At 53.3% G+C, this 20,443-nt stretch overlaps 1 protein-coding gene across 2 annotated transcripts in view; it reads left to right on the top strand.

Moving 5' to 3' along the window:
* EPHB2 (EPH receptor B2) overlaps nt 1-20,443 on the top strand; it is a 213,240-nt gene that overhangs the window by 160,809 nt on the left and 31,988 nt on the right. For both annotated transcript variants that reach the window (XM_043444771.1, XM_043444772.1), the window contains exon 6: nt 14,832-14,956. In XM_043444771.1, the coding sequence (XP_043300706.1) occupies nt 14,832-14,956 (125 nt within the window). The remainder of the gene's footprint in view (nt 1-14,831; nt 14,957-20,443) is intronic.

The following is a 20,443-nucleotide window of genomic DNA, read 5'->3' on the forward strand; positions in this document are numbered from 1 at the left end:
GGTGCCTCCGAGGAACCGTGGACTGGGGGGATCTGATGAGTGTCCATGTGTGAGTGTGCATACTTCTGCTACATCCGAGCTTGAGTTTGTATGCCTGAGGGTGGCTCAGCCCATCCGTGTGTTTGTGTCATAGAAAGAGCATAGTCATGTTTGTGAGTGCTTGTGGTGTTGCTGGGCCGAGAGGGCACGTTTATGAGTGAATGCTGCAGCCCTTGTAGGCTCACGGGTGCATTTAAGCCCGCCTCGGATGGGGGTCCGGATGGAGCTGACTCAAGGCGGGCAATCTGAGAAACCCCTCCAACGCCAGCAGCTGTTGGCAAAGACACGCGGCAGATTATGAAGCCTTGGTTCTGAGTCTCTCCAGGTTGACAAAGCCCTTGAGGTAGGGAAGCCCAGGCTCCCAGTGCGGGGTGGAGACGAGGGAACTCTTTTCAACTGGGAGAAGCTAGAAATTCCCCAGAGTCCCTGGAGTTCTTTCCCTAGGTGTGCAGGCCTCCCCTGTGACCATTCGGGATCCCCAAGAGTCAAACTGCCTACTTAACAATGCTCAGCTTGCTAGCAGCAAGGGCTGCTGGAGTGGACCCCTCCTGTCTGGAGCTGGAAGTTCCCAGAGAATAGAGGTGGGGCAGAGTGGAAATGAGGGCCCCAGAGAGGAAGGTGCTGGGGGAGCCCTCAGGATTAAAGGCAGGAGCAGTGAGTAACAAGCCCTGGGTTAGTCGCAGGGGGACCTGAGTTTGAAACCCAGTTTTGTCATTCCTTTGTTTTGTGACTTTACTGTATTGGTCAGATATTGCTGCGATAACGCTGTATAACAAAACCACCCCCAAACCCAGAATTTTACCATAATAACGTTCATTTCCTCACTCACTAGTCTGGGCATCAGCTAGGGTTTATCTAATCTGCACCAATCTGGGCAGAGCTCCAGAATGTGGCTGAATTGGGTCAGTTCTATGCGTCTCCCCATCCTCCTTGGACTAGCAACTCCCTGGGCTTGTTTCTCTTGTGGTGATGGCGAGAATGTAAGTGGCCGAGCGATATCAGGCCACATAAACCCATGCCACCACCTGTGGCACAGTGGTCCACAGTGAACACAGCCTGCAGGGCTCCTGGGAAAGGGTGTGGGTGTGAGGTCCTGTTACAAGAGAGGTGGAGCTGAGATCCGCCCTCTAACCCATCGCACTCAAGAAAATCACTTCCTCCCTTTGGACCTCAATTTCCCCACCAAATTGTGCATCAAAAGTCCATGAGAGGGACTTCTCTGTTGGTCCAAGAGTTAAGAATCTGCCTGCCAATTCAGGGGACACGGGTTCCATCCCTGGTCCGGGAACTAAGACCCCACATGCCATGGAGCAGCTAAGCCTGCGGGCCACAACTGCAGACCCTGAGCGCCCTGGGGCCCGTGCTCCACAAGAGGAGCCGCTGCAGGGAAGGCCCCTGCGCGGCAATGAAGCGTAGCCCCCACTACTCACACCTGGGGAAAGCCCGCGCACAGCAACGAAGCCAGCTCCGCCAATAAATAAATAATTTTTTTAATCTATGAAAGCTTTTCCAGAATGCAGGTCCCCTGACCCCACCCCAGACCTGCTGGATCAGAACCCCAGGAATAAGCCCGGGGAATCAGCACTTTTCACAAGTGGCTCAGGTGTTCCTTACCATTAGATTTGGGAGGGTAAAATTTAAGTGAATCCAAACCCCTGCTGAGAAAGGTCTGTATAGTCAAAGCTATGGTTTTTTCCAGTATTCATTTGTGGGTGTGAGAACTGGACCATCAAGAAGGCTGAGTGCCGAAGAATTGATGCTTTTGACCTGTGGTGTTGGAGAAGACTCTTGAGAGTCCCTTGGACTGCAAGGAGATCCAGCCCAGTCCATCCTAAAGGATGATCAGTCCTGAATATTCCTTGGGAGGACTGATGCTGAAGCTGAAGCTCCAATCCTTCCACCTGATGCAGAGAGCAGACTCATTGGAAAAGACCCTGATGCTGGGAAAGATTGAGGGCAGGAGGAGAGGAGGGTGACAGAGGATGAGATGGTTGGATGGCATCGCCGAGCCAATGGACATGACTTTGAGCGAACTCCAGGAGACAGTGAAGGACAGGGAAGCCTGGCGTGCTGCAGTCCATGGGGTCGCCGAGTTGCACGTGACAGCAACTGAACAACAAAGCCCTGTAAGCCCTGGGGCTTTCTTGGGCCATAACCACTCTTTCCCCATCCTCTTTGTTCCAAGCCCCAGGATAAGCCCCACTCTCTCTCAGGCATCCAGAGCCCAGCTGAGGGCTGTGCAACCACACACACCCTCACCACATCCTCCCCTTCTGCCAGAGGAGGAAACAGAGGCCCAGAGAAGTGGAGCCATGTATGTAAAGTCCCACTACTAAGTGGCCTCAACTAGGGTTTGAACCCAGAACCGTGTGACTCCAAGTCTACACTGGAGAAGACATGGCTCCTGCCATTGAAGATTTCTGCTGTGGTTGGGAAGATGAGACCTGGATGTAGTTTATGTACAATAAGGCATGAATGAGGACGCAAGGAGGGGCCTGGGAGGTGAGGGAGAAATCATTTCCTCCTAGGGAATGGGAGAAAGGCATGCCATGAAAGGCTTCCTGAAAGAGGAGGCATTTGAGCTTATCTTTGAAGAATGGGGGGGTCTTTCCTGGTGGCTCAGACAGGTAAAGGAGCTGCCTGCATTATAGGAGGCCCAGGTGCAATCCTTGGGTTGGGAAGATCACCTGGAGTAGGAACCCACTCCAGTATTCTTACCTGGAGAATCCCATGGACAGAGGAGCCTGGCAGACTAGAGTCCATGGGGTCACAAAGAGTCGGACACGACTGAGCTGCTAACACTTTTACTTTCTTTGAAGAATGGAGAGGCTTCTAACAGACAGAGATGGACTCAGGCAGGGAAGAAGGTATCCTGGGAGAAAAGAATACAGGAGGCAAACTGGAGGGGAATTCTCCTTTGTCTTCCTCTGAGGCACTAAGCTCCTCTGCCACAGGACCTTTGCACATGCTGTTCCCACTGCTTGGGATGCTTTGCGCCTTTCCCCCTTCCTCTTGACCTTAGCTCATCTTCATTGACCATCCTGACTCGGTCACATGCCCCCAGCACCACGGCCCTCAGCTTCCTGTGGCTGAGATTTTAGTCTCGTGTCTGTGATCATTTCGTTCCTGTCTGTCTCCCCAGCGTCAGTACTCGGCAGTACACTATGGGTCCCTTCCCCTCACTGTGGTTTTCCTGGTGCCTAGATGGGGGCACACCGCAGTGGGTGCTTCGTGAGCAGCTGCCAAGGGGTCTAGAAAAGCGTGGAGTGAGGAGAGGCGTGGAGAATTCCGATGATGCTGGAAAATAAGGCCGGAGACTGGATTTCCAGACAAATGCATTCAGTGCTCGGTTTTAATCAGACCCTAAAATTCAATATATAAATAGCTAGCTCATGGCCTTAAAAGGAAAAAGTATTTCTTTGGGGCAAGTGATTGGGGCTGGCTTGTACTCCCTTGGCATTCACGGGGGCCAGAGCTGTCTTCTGACTTCATAAAGCCATCACGCTGACTTCGAACCACACTCAGCCATTCCAGAACGCCTTTCTGCCTGTGTTCACAAGTCCTCTTGGTGGGGAGTGGGGGTGCCCAGAGGCAGGAGACCAGGCTTGGCTGCATGTCCCCACTTGAAGGTTTAGGAAACAGCATTGGCTGAGGCGCGTGCCTGGGCTAACTCAGCTGGGACAGGGGAGGAGGCAGGGTTCAGTTTGGCTGTGCAGAGCCCATGGTTCTCAACACAAAAATACAAGACAACACGGGGACAGATGGGGAGAGGGAAGGGGAGCCTTGGCGAGGGCGTCAGAGAATCGGAGGAGAGCCTCTCTCAGGAGGTGGCACGGGAGCCGAGATCCAGATGACAGGGCGGAGACAGCCATACAGACCTAGGTGCATGCAGCACCTCAGCCACAGGGGGCTGGCCCTCTAGCCTGCCTCAGTACTCTGGGTGGCCCTCCAGGGCTGCAGCGGACTCACTCTCACCCCAAGCAAGCCCTGACGAGCCGCGTCTCTGCCTGGTCCCAGGGGTGGAGAGAAGGGTCTGGGCTTTGGAATCAGGCAAACAAACCTGGTTTTGAATCAAGCCTAGCTGCTCACAGGCACATAGGCCCAGACAGGTCACTTAGCCGGCATCCGATCACATCTTCCTCCTGGGTATCACCACACTCGCCTGTGGGGTGCTGTGAGCTCAGGCTCTGAAGGTGCCTCAGAGGCTGCCTGAAGTGGTCAGTACTCAAAAAGCAGGGATCGGGACTTTCCTGGTGGCCCGGTGGTTGGGACGCCACACTTTCAATGCAGGAGACGTGGGTTCGATTCCTGGTTGAGGAATTGAGATCCCATGGCCAAAAAATAAAAACACAGGAAATCTAAACACACACAAATCATCCTATATTCACTCTAATCATAATAATAGCTCAATTTGGCAAGTGTTTATTATTTGCCAGATAACGAAGTGCTGGATGATAAATCTCCCCAACCTCAGTAGGTCCTGTTATTCTTTTATCTTACAGGTAAGGAAAGGCAGGAGTTAAATGACTTGCCCACCTTCAAGTCACTGACAGACCCTGAATAATGACATCACTGCGTACTCAAGGCTCAGTGCTGAAACTGGAGCCAAACCTTCTGCAGAGGTGGGGCAAGCCGTGTGCCTGGACCTGCCACACCACCGCTTGGCTGAGGCAGTGCAGCCTTTGGGGCCACCCATACTGAACGACCCGTTAGGAAGATTCCCCCATCGTCATGTCCTAGGGAGTCATGGGGGGAAAAGAGGCATCAGTGCTGGGCTTGACAAACTCCACCCTCACGTAGCACGCCCCTTTCCAAGCTATGGGATCAGGCTGTCTAGGGACCCTTACTTCCTTGAGCCTCAGAGTCTTCCCCTTCCAGATGGACATGTTTTCATCATCCCAGCTTTCCAAGATCGTTGCCAGGTTAGTAATAATGTGGTAGAAGCCCTGGGCACAGTACATGGTAGCTGGGCTTCGAATGAAATCAGAAGTTGTGTTAGGTTCCTGTTGCTGCTGCAACAAGATGCCGCAAACTTAGCAATGGAGAAAGAGATGTAGTTTTTGTCTTACAGTTCCATGGGTCAGAAGTCTAGGCTAAACTCAAGCGTTCGCAGGGCTGTGTTGCTTGCTGGTGGCCTCACTCGTTCGGGTGTTAGCAGAATTCAGATCCCTGTGTTTGTAGCAGAGACATCTCCGTTTCCTTGCTGACTGTCATCTAGGAGGTTCCCTAGCTCCCAGGGGACTCTCTCTGGTCCTTACAGAGACCCCACCCCACCCCACCCCCGCCGCATCTCAGAAGCAGCAACCGGGCGTCAAGTCTTCCTCATACTCTCACTCTCTGGCCTGACTCTCATCTGGGAAAGATTCCCTCCTCTTTTAAAGACTCAAGTGATTAGACTGGGTCCACCTGGATGATCCAAGATAATCTCCCATCTCAAGGGCCATAACCTTAATCACATCTGCAGTGTCTTTTGCCATGTAAGATAACAGATTCACCAATTCCGGGATTAGGTCGTGGACATCTTCGGGAGCTGTGATCCTGCCTATCACACCCGGGAGGTAACAGAGGTCAAATTAAAAAACACATTAGCATCCATCCAGTGCAAACACCTCCTTTTATAGGGAGGAAAACTGAGGCCCCGGCAGCTTCCTAAGTGCCTGCCCAAGACCATGCAGCAGGTGCTTGGCGGAGCTGGTCTCCCACCCCCTGGCCTGCTGTCACAGCCTCTGTCCGTAACGTCACTCCACGCAGCTTTCTCACGGAAAAACTTTCAACTTTCCGAAGCCCTTTCTACCAGCCGTGTTCGCCTCTGATCCTTTCGCCCTCCTGTGGAGTGGGCACAGAGTGGCTGGTCTCCAGAACTGGCATGAGCAAGTGCTCACCTACTTCTCTCTCTAGGGGTGGAGAGGATCAGAAAGAGACAGAACAAGAGAACCCCCAGTGAGGCCCATGCCTGGGGAAAGGAAGAGAGAGGAAGAGGGCACTTCCCTCCCCGGGCCGAGCCCTCTGCACGCATCAGCCTCTTTCATCCTCCCAAGCGTTCTGCAGGGGGAGGCCTTGCCCGCCTAGACTCTCAGCTGAGATTGGTTTGGCTGCCTATGAGAGCAAGAAAAAGAACAGATAGCCGCTGCCACAGTAAGGCTGTTTAACAATCAACCGTAAAAGCAAGAAGCACTTATCTAGCTTGTGAGTCTCCTGGCTGGATGGGTCTTGGCAGGGAGCAATCGTATGTTTGTGCTTCAGCTACTCCGGGTCGCTCAGCAGTTCTTTGGATTTTGTCAGGGCTCTATTGCATGTTTGGGGTGGAGTGCTGTGAGCTAGTCAAGAATGGCCCTGGCAGGGACTGCTGGGGCAACAAGGCTGCTCCATGTGTCTCAGCCTCCAACAGGTCAGCCTGGGTCTGTTCTCACAGCCATCAGGTACATGGGAGGGCTTTTTCAAGCCTCTGCTTATATCATATTTACTTAAATTCCACTGGCCAGAGCAAGTCACACAGCCAAGCCCAAAGCCATAGCCAGAGGGGGATTACACAAATTCTAGGACAAAGGTTGTAGATATAGAGATGCAATTAATACAACCTGTCTACATAGTAACTTAGACCAAATGGAGATTTATTTTTCTTATGTGTAAAGGATGTCAGAAAACAGGAGTTAGGGCAACTGGATGGAATCATTAGAGATTCAGACTCCTCAGCACACAGTTTCTTTTCCTTATAGCCCAAAATGGCTGCAAGAGCTCCAGCTATCACATCCATATGCCAGGCAGCAAGATGGAAGAAGAAAAGTGACAAGGGTAGGGCTCCTTCATTTTAAAGAGACTCTCTAGAAGTCCCACACTTTAGCTTATCATTCATTGGCAAGCACATTGTTACATGGCCACTTCTAGCTGCTGAAAAGCTTGAGAAAGTGTAATCTTTTATTAAGGAAGAATGTGCTCAGTGAAGAACCAGGATTCTGTTAATTTGAGAAAGGAAGAATGGATATTTGGTAGGCAGTGGATACTGTCTGCCACAACCCATTTTACATTTTAGCGGGGCTCAGAGGAAGGGGTAACTGGCCTGAAGTAATAGTGTCACCTGAGCATAAGAGAGATGGGACCTGAACCCTGGATGTTGCTCCTTCTCCCCTCTTCCACCATCACCACCACCATTCATGATCCTTTGCTAAGCACTCAGCTACTCACAGCGCTGTTTGAGAGTCTGAGTGGCCCAGACAGTGACACATGGCTGATGTACCCAGATCCTTTACTCTGGGCCAAGCCCTGTGCTAAACACTTTAGATGCAGGTCTTCATTTAACCTTGCCAGCATCCTTGCCACTGTCCCCACAGAAGGCTGAGTTAGGTCCCCTGATTCGAGGTCCAGGCTCTTCCCCCCTTGCTAGTCCAGATGCTGGGGTGGGACCGGTTCCCACTGGGTGGCCTCAGATGACATCAGGGGTGCTTGAGCAGCCCACTAGGGGGTGGACCATTGGATGTTTCCACAACATGAAGCCCAGAGCCAGACCTCAGCCTGCTCAAATCACATTTGTGGATAGGGCCAAACAACCAGGAGAGAAAAACAACCTGGGTTTTCGAGTCAGGCAGACCTGGGTCCTGATCCCAGCCCCACTGCTTGGGACCTGAGGCACCCTGGGCAGGAGACATTGATCTGAGTCTCTCTTTCCTCATCTGTAAGATGGACTCTGTCTGATCCTGTGGCACCAGGTGGATACAGCTAAATCGGCAGTGAGTCAAGGGAAGAGTGAATGAGCAGGTGAACTGCCCCTTGCCGCCCCAGACAGGAGTTCTTCTCAGGTTTAAGGGAAAGAATAATAGTATCTCCTGGACCAACTTTTTTCCCCCTCCAAAATATGTTCCTCAGATTACTGGTTCCAAAACACAATAGCTATTATGTGAAAAGGGCTTCCTGTGCGGCACTAGTGGTAAAGAACCCACCTGCCAATGCAGGAGATGTAAGAGATGCAGATTCGATCCCTGGGTCGGGAAGATCCCCTGGAGGAGGGCATGGCAACCCACTCCAGTATTCTTGCCTGGAGAATCCTATGGACAGAGGAGCCTGGTAGGATCCAGTCCATAGGGTCTCAAAGAGTCGGACACAACTGAGCAATGCATGCATCACACAAGCCATATAGCCTTCTCCTGGATGTTGCCTGAGGCTACGAACCCCAAGGTCAGTGGACTCAGCCACTGCTGAAAGGGCTAAAAAATGAGAGCTAGCCTCCCATCCTCCCTCCTCTCCTCTTCCTTTCTTCCTCCACCAAGAATCGACCGAGTGCCTGCTCTGAGCTACATACTGTTCCAGGCACTAGGGATAGACTGAACAAGAGCCACAAGGCCCCCGTCTGCAGAGAAGACTGTTCATGCTATAAAGAAAAGAGCATGTGGCCTGGTCAGTGACTGCGGCCGGGCTGGTGGTCAGGAAGGGCCTCTCTGAGAAGGTGATGCGACTTGAATGACGAGGAGGCACTGGTCATGGAAGAGCTGGGGGAGGAGGTTTCCGGGCAGAAACACCGTGAGGCCAAGGCCCCGAGGCAAGAATGACCTCAGTGTGATCAGGGACAGAGAGGCAGCCAGTGTGGGTGGGGCTTGGGAGCCCGTGGGTTTTATTCCCAGTGGAATCCACGGAGGGCGTGGGAAGATGTCAGGGAGGCAGTGGGGTCTGAGAGTCTGGGGTTTGGGGTGGCGTCTCTGACCCCCCCAGTGACAGCAACTCTTTCCCCGCCCCTCTAAGCTCATGGAATCTTCTGGTGAAAGGGCAAATACCGAGTGGGGGTCTCTTTCCTTAGAGCTCAGCACTGAATGAGACCCAAACCCACACCCTCTTGCAGTAGCCAGACCCACAGGCCTCCCGACTTCCTGCCTGTCAAAGGACCCTAGTCCCAGAAGACCCCAGAAACCCCCTCCTCCTATTCCTTCAGGCCCTGGGGGAGAAAGAGGCTCACAGAAGGAAAGGCTCCTTCTCCAGGTTTCAGCTGAGGAAGAGACTGGAAGTTTCCCCCCAGGGCTTGCTGGGGGCAGCGGGGCCCCTGACCACCTGCTCCCACTGAGCAAGGCCCTGCCCGGCCGGCCTCCCCCGTCCCCTCTCGACCCCCGCAAGCCTCTTTTGTGCTCGCTCCCTGGGGCTCCATCTTCTTGCAGGGGTCACGGGGCGCCCCTGACCCCACCTCCCTGCCGGTGCGCCCGGCTGGTAATTGAAAATACCAGAATTCCCTAAAGAGCAACTCACAGGGCAACCTGACACCTCAGGGTGGGCGGCGGGCAGCCAGGAGGGATGGGGGATCGTCCAGCTGTTCCCTTTTCTCCGCCGTTAATCCCCCCGGATTCCAGGAGAAAGGCCAGCCCTCCTGGCCCGCCTTGATCGTCTTCCCGGCGAATGCCTCCTCCTTGCCACACCCAGGGTGACGGGGCTTATGGGATCAGAACCCGGGTTCGCTGCCTGTAACCCAAGCCTACCAGCTAAGCCCACCAAACCCAGACCCCCCTGACCGTGGGCGACCTGCCTCCACCAACAGCTGAGCGCCCAGAGCCAGGACGGCCGGGTGGGCGGTGGGCCACGCTGTCCTCAGAGGCCCGCTGAGACCCCCTGGCCTCCAGACCTCCGTGGTCAGCCTGCCTCTGCCACAGCCAGCGGAGAGGACAGGAGATGGATGTGCGTGGGCCTGGGTTCACATCCCAGCTCCGGGGCTTGGTAACTTTGGGCCAGTTTACCTCATACTTCAGTGCCTCCACTTCCTCATCTGTGAAATGGGGATAATAATAATACCAGCCTCATTGGGTTGCTGTGAATGTTAAATGACTTAATTGATGTAAAGCATTTGCCGAAGTGCCTGGCATGGAGTGAACAAGGAAGTGTCAGGTGTTAGCTGTGGGCCTTCCTTCTTGTGTGTGTTACCACCCCTACTGCAGACCTCCTATGGCCGCCCAGGGCCTCAGGGATAAAGCCTAAGTCTGGAGGTCTGGCCCCCACCTGCCTCTGCAGCCCCGTCCCTATGCCTGTCCCGAAACTACTTGTCCCACTGCGTCCGGACTCTCCGAGGCTGCAGGCCCCAGAAGACTCTGGCCTGGGCAAATGAGAGGGCAGTCTTGGGCACAAGTCTCCAGGCACAGCTCAGCTCCTCACTAGCCGTGACTTTGAAGTCATCATGCCTCTCAGAGCGTGTGTGTGTGTGTGTGTGTGTGTGTGTGTGCGCGCGCGCGCACGCACGCTTAGTTGTGTGTGACTCTGCAACCCCATGGACTGTAGCCGGCCAGGCTCCTCCTGGACAGGAGCCTGGACAATGTAGCCCCCATTGTCCATGGGATTCTCCAGGCAAGAATACTAGAGTGGGTTGCCATTTCCTTCTCCAGGGAATCTTCCCAACCCAGGGATCGAACCCATGTCTCCTGCCTCAGTTTCCTCTTCTGCAAATTGCAGCTATTAACCCTCACCCCACACTGTTATTGAGAGGCTCGAACAAAGCTCAGGTCAGCTGCTCAGTGGCCAGCAAACAGGGACACACCCCCAATCACTCACGGCGCTGACCAGGTGCCGGACACCACATTATGTGTCCGAAGTGTTTTCACTCCTCCGTCCTCTAAACAGCCCCGACATGTGTAACCATGAGGCTCACTTTGCAGATGAGGAAACCCAGATGCTGAGAGCTCTGACCACCCCCCAACCCCCGACCCCCGGCTCGGGGGGTCTATCAATTTCCTTGTTAATTTCCGGTGCGCATTTACTTGGAATCAGGCTGATCTCACGGTAACCAGAGGTGTGCTGCTGAAGAGCCTGAGGGCTAGTTCCAAGGGCTAGCCCTCCAATGCCTGGCTGCATGAGCCTTGAGCAGGTCACCAAATAGCTCCAAGCCTCAGTTTCTCCATCAGTAAACTGGGGATGTTAATAGCCCCCAGCTCACAGGGCAATTGTGAGAATGCTGTGTTACACTTGTGTCTGGTTCTTTGGTGGCGGTGGGGGGGGGGTGTTGTTTATCATGTGGGATCTCAGTTCCCCAACCAGGGATTGAATCCATGCCCCCTACATTGGGAGCACAGAGTCTTGACCACTGGACCACCAGGGAAGTCTCTGCTGCTGCTGCTGCTGCTAAGTCGCTTCAGTCGTGTCCAACTCTGTGCGACCCCATAGACGGCAGCCTACCAGGCTCCCCCGTCCCTGGGATTCTCCAGGCAAGAACACTGGAGTGGGTTGCCATTTCTTTCTCCAATGCATGAAAGTGAAAAGTGAAAGTGAAGTCACTCAGTTGTGTCCGACTCTTAGCGACCCCATGGACCACAGCCTACCAGGCTGCTCCATCCATGGGATTTTCCAGGCAAGAGTACTGGAGTGGGGTGCCATTGCCTTCTCCAAGGGAAGTCTCTACAGCTGTGTTAATAGGTGTTAAGTGCCTGGAATAGGGCGTGGCACAGAATAAGTACTCAGAAAGAGTTAGGTTAGCGGCTTTATCCTTGTTATGATTATACTCATGCACACAGCCCTGAAAACCCTTCAAGTGACTTCATGAAGCATGAATATATGTTGCTTTGTCCTGCTGCTTACTGTCTATGTAGCTTCAGGCAAGTCACTTTACTGTGATTCTCAGTTTCCCCATCTGCTAAATGGGCTGAAGGAGCTCTGCTTCACAGGTAGCTGTGAGGATTAAATGGGCTCGTGAATGTCAAAGGCTTAACACAGTGCCCAGCTTAGCAGGTGCTCAATAAACAGTGGTTAGTGAGGCAGGAACAAGGAAGACGGAGTCTCCTTGTTTGACTAAGGAGGAAACTGTAGGGAGTTCAGCTCAGTCGCTCAGTCGTGTCTGACTCTTTGCGACCCCATGGACTGCAGCACGCCAGGCCTCCCTGTCCATTACCAACTCCCGGAGCTCACTCAAACTCATGTCCATCGAGTCCGTCCAACCATCTCATCTTGTCATCCCCTTCTCCTCCTGCCTTCAATCTTTCCCAGCATCAGCGTCTTTTCCAATGAGTCAGCTCTTCGCATCAGGTGGCCAAAGTACTGGAGTTTCAGCTTCAGCATCAGTCCTTCTAATGAATATTCAGGACTGATTTCCTTTAGGATGGACAGGTTGGATCTCCTTGCAAGGAGGCAGGTCTCTAATCTTCCCAAGAAGCCTGCTGCCCCTTGGCGGGACAAGAAGCTGAATTGAGGGACAGACGAGCTCCCTTGGGGGTGGGGGGTAGGGCGGATGCAGAAAGAACAGAGGACTTCAGGGACACCTGGTCCAGGCTCCAAGTCCTTGTTGTGGGTGATGCCACCCCTTCTAGGATGTCTCGGGCCCATTTTTCACAGCTCCTTGAGGTGCTAGAAGGAAGCCTGGACCTGCTCGGGCCCACGCTGGCCCCTCCTGGGCTGATGCAACTCCAGGACCAAGGTCAACCAGGAAGGACAGGCAGGTAGCATTTGAGCTGCAAGCTCTCTGGGATCTTCCAGCTGTGCCCACGGTGCAGAGGAGGAACCAGGTCCAGAGAGGGGGGCCGCCTGCCCAAGGTTGCCCCAGCCTGGTTGGAACCAGGCTGATCTCACGGTAACCAGAGCTGCACTGGTGAAGAGCCTGAGCTACCAGTTTCAAGAGTCAGCCCTCCACTGCCTGGCTGCATGAGCCATGAGCAGATCACTGAGTAGCTCCAAGCCTCAGTTTCTCCATCTATAAACTGGGGATATTAATAGCCTGCAGCTCATAGGGCAGTCAGTTTGCAGCAGGCAGGAGAGCAGGCCCTGAGTCTTCTGACCGAGAGACTGCTACCTCCACCTGGGGGACGAAGGGGCGGAGACAGAGCAGGAAACAGGTGATGCATCTCAAGTGCTCATCCTCCAGGACCCCCTACCCGTCCCTGGCCTACGCTCCTGTCTGTGTGGCCAGAGCCCCTGCAAAGCAGGATTTGGGTGGGAGGAGAAGAGTCAGCCTCAGCCTCCTGTGATAATCGCCAAGATGGTTGAGACAGGGCATCCGCTTGTCGTGGACCCACCCAGGAGCCAGGAGAGACTACAGGAGGTGCTCCCCCAACCCCAGTGAGTCCTCAGCCCCTCCTGGGACCATGAAACCCTCAGGCCCAGAGAGCTGAGGGGGCTCCCCACTCCAGCCACGCCATAGGGAAGAACCAGGCCAGAATTCCTGGATGAACCCTGCTCTGGGAGCAGCAGACCTGGGTTCAGACCCCAGCATCCCCCCGGATGGGCTGTGTGATCTCAGGAAGCCTTGTGCGGCTCTGAGCTTCGGGAGCTGAACCTGTTGGTGGGGCTAATACAGCCCCCTCGTCAACAGTCAGCTCAGGACACACGTGCGTGAAGGGTCCGGGGCCACGGCCAACACGACGTAGGTGCTTTGTGCAGGTTCATTCCATTTAAGAAGAAGGCAACTAGCACGGGGGTTGGGGGGGGGGGTGCTCTGTGAAAGGAGTCAAAGAAAGGGCTGCGAGCTTGACTTCACTATGACCCCGGGGCAGCTTACAACCCTCTCCAGACCTAAGCTTCCACATCTGTAAAATGAGGGAACGGGACTAAATTATTTCTAAGGGTCCTTCCAGCTCCAAACACAACCTCCTGTGACTTCTTGTCTCGTTCATCTAACTCCCCTCCATGAGGGCGCCAGCAGCCCTGCAGGGAGGGATGGGTGAAGTTCCCATAACATGCAATTAACATGTTAACATGCACGGTTCAGTGACGTCATAGTGCGGTCACAATGTGGGCGCTTACCACCTCTACCTACTGCCAAAACATGCTCATCACCCCAGAAGAAGACCCCAAACCCAGCATTCCCCATGCCCCCTCACCCAACCCTTGGCAACCACAATCTACTTACTGTCTCCATCACCTTATCTATTCCACACAGTTGGCATCCGCCCTTAACTTAGCACAGATTTGAGGTTTATCTTTATCATAGCGTATGACAGTGCTTCATTCTCTTTTATGCCTAAGTAATATTCTGTTATATGTGAATGCCACAATTTGTTTATTCATTCATCTGTTGATAGACATTCATCTGTTGATAGACTCAGCACAGCACACCTTTTGGCTGTTGTGAATAGTACCGCTGTAAACATCCATATACAAATATTTGCTTGAATAGCTGCTTTCAGTTCTCTGGGGTATGTGATTAAGAGTGGAATGGCTGGATCATAGGGTAATTCTATGTTTAACTTTTTAAGGAGCCACCAGACTTTTCCAGAGTAGCTATGAACTGATTGATTGATTGATTTTAATTTTTCTTTTTCTTTTATTTTTTAAATTAATTTATTTATTTTAATTGAAGGCCAATCACTTTACAGCACTGTGGTGGTTTTTGCCATACATTGACATGAATGACATTATTTTTATATATTTCTTTTTGGCGGTCAGTTTTATTCATTGCTATATCCCTCCACCTAGGAGGCACTCAATGTAAATTTCTTGAAGGAACGAATGAATCTCCCACCTTCTCTGCTTCCCTGTTCTGGAGCCCATCACCATGTCTAGGGACTCCATAGACCGTAAGCTTCGAGAGAGAATGAATGACATTAGGTCCAACCCACCCGGGGCCAGATCAGAGAAGGGGCCCAGCGGCTCTGTCTTGACCTGACGTGGCCGAGCTTCTGCGGGTGTGGCTGGAGCGGCCGGCGTCCGTAACCTGAAGGTGGCCCATGAGAGCAGCGCCCATGGCCCCTCACTCTGTCATCGCCTGCGGATTGGCTGTGTGACTTAGGCCAGATGCCTCCCCGTCTCTGGTCCCACAGCTGTCTGTTGTCTGGGCACCTTTGAGGTCGGCTCAGAAGCTGCACCTTCCCGTGCCTGCCCCGCCCCCTGACCTCTGACCTCTCTTTCAGCGCCTTCGGCCGTGTCCATCATGCACCAGGTGAGCCGCACCGTGGACAGCATCACCCTGTCGTGGTCCCAGCCCGACCAGCCCAACGGCGTCATCCTGGATTATGAGCTGCAGTACTATGAGAAGGTACCTGTGTTCCCGGGCGCTCCCCCCGCCCCCCACGTCACGCAGGGACCGCCCCCCCCAGGCTGGTCTCTGGGCTTCTACCATCCCGCCAGACCAGGCAGGCCGGTGAAGCAGAAAGAGCCCTGGCCTCAGCTCTGCTCCTGCCCAGCTATGAGACCTCAGGCAGGTGCCTTGACTTCTCTGAGTCTTGCTTTTCTGGTCCTAGGCATCAGGCCACAATCTCAGTAAAATGCAGTGGTCATGGCTTTTCCCTACCAAGACCCTTTCATCTGGACCCTGAAGGGCCTGGTGTTCTGAAAACTGGTTTTCCCAAAAGCCGCATTTCTGAAATTCTAATTAGTGGTGTATCCATTCTGAAGCAGAGATTTGAAACTGCTCAAGAGAGCTTCCATACAGGGAGAGAGAACGGAGCCTCCAATCCACGTGGCTCTGATTCCAGGTAAAACACCTGTTTGCATTTGCCTGAGTGCCCTTTGTATGGGGACAGGGGTCTCTCTTTGAGCTTTTAAATCAGACCCCCATGACTCCCTCGGGGACCCAGGGTTGGAAGCCACTGGTGTCAAAGAAAGAGCTGTGGACAAGGAAGGAGGAACTGTAGGTTCAAACCGCAGCTCCATCCCTAACCAGCTGTGTGTGACCTTGAGCAGGCATCTTTTGCTCTCTGAGCCTCCGTTTCCTCTCGTGTCAAACACAAATGAGACCACCTTTCTCGGGTCAGAGTGGGGGGGTCGCTGTGCAGGTGAAGGAGAAGAGGCAGATGTGGTGCCCAGTACAGAGGCAGCGGGGGACAGAGCAGCTGACCATCAGAGGCCCAGGGAACTCTTGACTGATGGCTTTTTCACCTGCTCCCTGAGGCCATCCCAGGGAGCCACAGAGACCGCCCCTGAGAAAGGGGTCCCTGAGCCCTCATTCAGACTAAGGTGTAAATGACTATAGGATGTGCATTAGTTAAGGGTAAGCCCACTGAAAAACAGAAAAGAATGGAAAGGCTTTCCCTGACTGAGAGGGAGGGATGGAGGCAGTTCCAGCCAGCCTGGCTGGAGCCCCGCCTTCTGAGGCCCCGCCCAGCCCTTCCACTCCGTTAACTCCTGGCTCAGCTGAACTCTGGTGAGTCTCGGAGGTTCAGCAAACACCTGTCCAGCCTCACCCAGCTGGCTTGTGATCGTTTCCTTGCTCATCCCCTCCTCAGAGCAGTGCATTCCAAGAGACCAGGGACCACAATTGTCCTGTTCACCACGTTCTCCCAGGGCCCTGCGGCTGCCTCCAAGGAGACACTTGATAAATGTTGGGCAAATGAGCAAGTGAGTTCCTTCCTCCCTGCAGTCTTGGTGGAGGGTGGAGTCCTTGCCTTGTCTCTGCCATGACCCCCGCCTGGCACACAGTAGGCACTCCAGGTGTTGTTGGTCGGCCTGAGCCCAGATGATGGGAGGCAATCAGCTTCTCCCTCACTGCACCATGGAGAGGCTTGAGGGAGCTGGGCACCCAGCTTCCAGGGTGGCTGGACCAACTGCTGTCAGGCCCAGGGAGCCTCTGGCTTTGCAGAAGCCAGCCTTCCCACCCGCTCTGGCAGGGATAGCTTAGCAGCCCAGAATTTAAAAAAAAAACTAATTAAGAAGCTTTATGATTAAATGAAACTGAAAGTGTTTGTCCCCAAAGACGGGAGCGGAAATGAGAAATCCCAGTGCGGGTCCTGCCTACGACCCATTTCCTACCGAGACGGGAGGGGCTGGGGAGGCTGACGGAGGTGTGAACCCGAGGCAGCTCTGCCCTACTTTCTGCGGCTGCCCAGGCATCCCCAGGCCCCTGCCAGGGGTGCAGGACCAGCAGGCCCTGCAGCTGCCGCAATTATCCCCTGCTCACCCACTATGTGCTGAGGGTATCACCTCTGGTAACCCCATTCCTCCTTGCAGCAGTGCTATTCATCCCATTAGACAGGAGGGAAAACTGAGGCAAGCAGTTGTGTGAGTGTCCAAGAGCACCCAGCTGCTAAGTGGCAGAGCAAGGATTTGACGCTCTGCTCTTACTCTTCACCTGGCCCTCCTGCCTCCCAGCTTTCTCCCAGAGATGTTCTAGGATGACTGTTAAGAGGTGGATGGGACCAGACTCTGATGGAGAATTCTAGGCACAAGTGATGAGAGCGGGGCAGACCGGAGGTACAGCTGTCAGCCCCTCCTCCCAGGGCCTGGGTGCAGAAAGAGGCAGCTGGGCTCTGCCAATGGGGAGATAGACATCAGTTCACTCAGCATTCGCTGTCATCAGCTTTGGACTGGGCCCTGAGCTGGATGCTGGGGTTATGCAGAGTAACCAAGCTTGCCTGGAGACCTGAAGACTTCACAGTTCAGTTCAGTTCAGTCACTCAGTTGTGTCTGCTCTGCGACCCCATGGACTGCAGCACGCCAGGCCTCCCTGTCCATCACCAACTCGCAGACTTACCCAAACTCATGTCCATTGAGTCAGTGATGCCATCCAACCATCTCATCTTCTGTGGCCCCCTTCTCCCACCTTCAATCTTTCCCGGCATCAGGGTCTTTCCAAATGAGTCAGTTCTTCACATCAGGTGGCCAAAGTATTGGAGATTCAGCTTCAACATCAGTCCTTCCAATGAACCCCCAGGACTGATCTCCTTTAGGATGGACTAGTTGGATCTCCTAGCAGGCCAAGGGACTCTTAAGAGTCTTCTCCAACACCACAGTTCAAAAGCATCAATTCCTTGGTGCTTAGCTTTCTTTATAGTCCAACTCTCACATCCATACATGACCACTGGAAAAACCGTAGCCTTGACTATATGGACCTTTGTTGGCAAAGTAATGTCTCTGCTTTTTAATATGCTGTCTAGGTTGGTCATAACTTTCCTTCCAAGGAGTAAGCGTCTTTTAATTTTCATGGCTGCAGTCACCATCCGCAGTGATTTTGGAGCCCCAAAAAATAAAGTCAGCCGCTGTTTCCACTGTTTCCCCATCTATTTGCCATGAAGTGATGGGACCGGATGCCATGATCTTAGTTTTCTGAATGTTGAGCTTTAAGCCAACTCTTTCACTCTTCTCTTTCACTTTCATCAAGAGGCTTTTTAGTTCCTCTTCACTTTCTGCCATAAGGGTGGTGTCATCTGCATATCTGAGGTTATTGATATTTCTCCTGGCGATCTTGATTCCAGCTTGTGCTTCATCCAGCACAGCATTTCTCATGATGTACTCTGAATATAAGTTAAATAAGCAGAGTGACAATATACAGCCTTGATGTACTCCTTTTCCTATTTGGAACCAGTCTGTTGTTCCATGTCCAGTTCTAACTGAGTTGTGGATGTGACTGGAGATGGAAGACTTCACAGTCCAGGGGAAAAGACAGGTTTGGACACAGTCATTAGACAAGATGTGATACAAACCATAGAAAAGCCAGCAAAGTTTTCGGGGGGCACCAAGGAAATACCCATAATTCTGGCATGGATGAGAGGAAGTCTTCATTTAAGTGACAGTTGAGCAGAACCTTGAAAGATGCTAAGAGTTCACTAGACAGACAAGTGATGAGGGTGGGGTTTTTCTGGGCAGTAAGAACAGCCTGTGCAAAGGCCCCAGGGCAGGAATGTGCTAGCTGCCTTCAGTGAACAAAGAAACGTGTGGAAGAGCCACAGGAACGAGGGAGAGATCAGTGGGGGAGGAGCTTGGGGAGGGAGGCGGGTTGGGTTGTGGTGGGTCTTCCAGGCCTTTAGGGTCTGGACTCAATTTGATAGAGTCTGATAGGAAGCCATCAGGAGATTTTGGAATGATGTGATCTGATTCATATTGCTTTAAAGATTCCTATAACTTGCCACATGGAGAACAGACTGCAAGGGAGGTCCCAGGGACACAGGTAGACCCAGCACAGGGCTCTCATGGGATACCAAGTGGGAAATGGGCGTGGCGTGGAGTTGGAGGGCTGGCAGCAGAGATGCGAGGAGGACCAATTCAACCAGTATTTTGGAACTCAGAGGACCAGGGAAGCATGAAGGATGACTCCTGGTGGATGGTGGTGCCTTTTCCTCGGGACAGATGTAGGTTGTGTGATTTGCAGGTATAGGTTCGGTACTTGCCAGGGGTATGTGTGCCTAGCTGCTCAGTCGTGTCTGACCCTTTACAACCCCATGGACTGTAGCCTGCCAGGCTCCTCTGTCCATGGAATTTTCCAGGCAAGAATCCTGGAGCGGGTTGCCATCTCCTCCTCCAGGGGATCTTCCCAACCCAGGGGTTGAACCTGCGTCTCTTGCGTCTCCTGCATTGGCAGGAGGGTTCTTTGCCAGCGGTAGGGAGGTGTAGTCAAGAACAGACAAGTGTGCAGAGGACACGGAAGTGAGAGGTTAGGATCCAGGAGAGTGGCCGGGTCTAAGAAGAGAAAGAAAAAGTTGCAGATGAACGTCTCAGAGGAGACACCAGCAGAGGAGGGGTAGGAGGAGAATCAAGAGTGGTTTCTGCCCCGCACCCTCGGTAGGGCTGTGACATCCCCGCACCACCTCTGCCTTCACGAACCAGCCCCACTTGGCGAGGCGCGGCCAGGCTGCTGGTGGGGAGATTTATTTCTAGGTAAGCCGGCTCTCACCGGCACTTCAGAGTCCTTCTGGTGCCTGCCATCGATTTCTTTAACGAGTGCTCCAGATCCTCCCAGGTAGGGAAGTCCGAACCGAGCCCCGCCGTTCGTGTGGGCCCCACCCCCCAGCCTTCTTCAGAGAGGGCGCTTTTGGAGCGGGTTCTCGCTTGGCCTTTCCCCAGCTCCACGGGGATTTCCCAGCCTGCCCGGAGCCCGGAGCTGACAACCGCTTCGCAGGAAGGCTTCTGGATGCCGCTGACGAATGGCGTTGGCCAGACCCGGGCGGGCCGCTCCCATTGGCTCCGGCGTCCCAGGGGAGGTGGCCTCCTTTGGCAGCCGCCCCAAAGCACACAGGTTCACACTCCCCTCGGCTCCCCCAAGAGCTCAAGAAGAGTCATTTGTGAGGCGGATGGGCCCGCGTAGGCCACATCAATTTATGTGTTTATTCAACAGAAACTTCTACTTGGCAGAAGTGGAAGGGAAGGATATTCCAAAGAGAGGGAGCAAAGGCCGGGGGAGGAGGGGGTGAACTATGAAACGCCAGGCTGCATTCAGGTTGTTGCCGAGTGTATGTGGAGCAGTAGCGACATGGAGATGCTTATCGTTCATTCACTCACTTTTGCATGCATTCATTCATTTAATGAGCATTGGTGAAGGCTTATCCTATCACGTGTTGATGATAACCATGATGGCGGTAGCCTCCGTTTACTCTTTTTTGTGTTAGTGGTTGTTGTTCAGTTGTCAAGATGTGTCCAACTCTTTCCGACCCGGTGGACTACAGCATGCCAGGCTTCTCTGTCCCAAGTTCATGTCCGCTGAAATGGTGATGTCATCCAACTGTCTCATCCTCTGTCACCCTCTTTTCCTCCTGCCCTCAATCTTTCCCAGCAATCAGGGTCTTTTCCAATGAGTCAGTTCTTTGCATCAAGT

Source organism: Cervus canadensis, chromosome 24 (assembly GCF_019320065.1).
Source record: "Cervus canadensis isolate Bull #8, Minnesota chromosome 24, ASM1932006v1, whole genome shotgun sequence".
NCBI classification, from domain to species: Eukaryota; Metazoa; Chordata; class Mammalia; order Artiodactyla; family Cervidae; genus Cervus; species Cervus canadensis.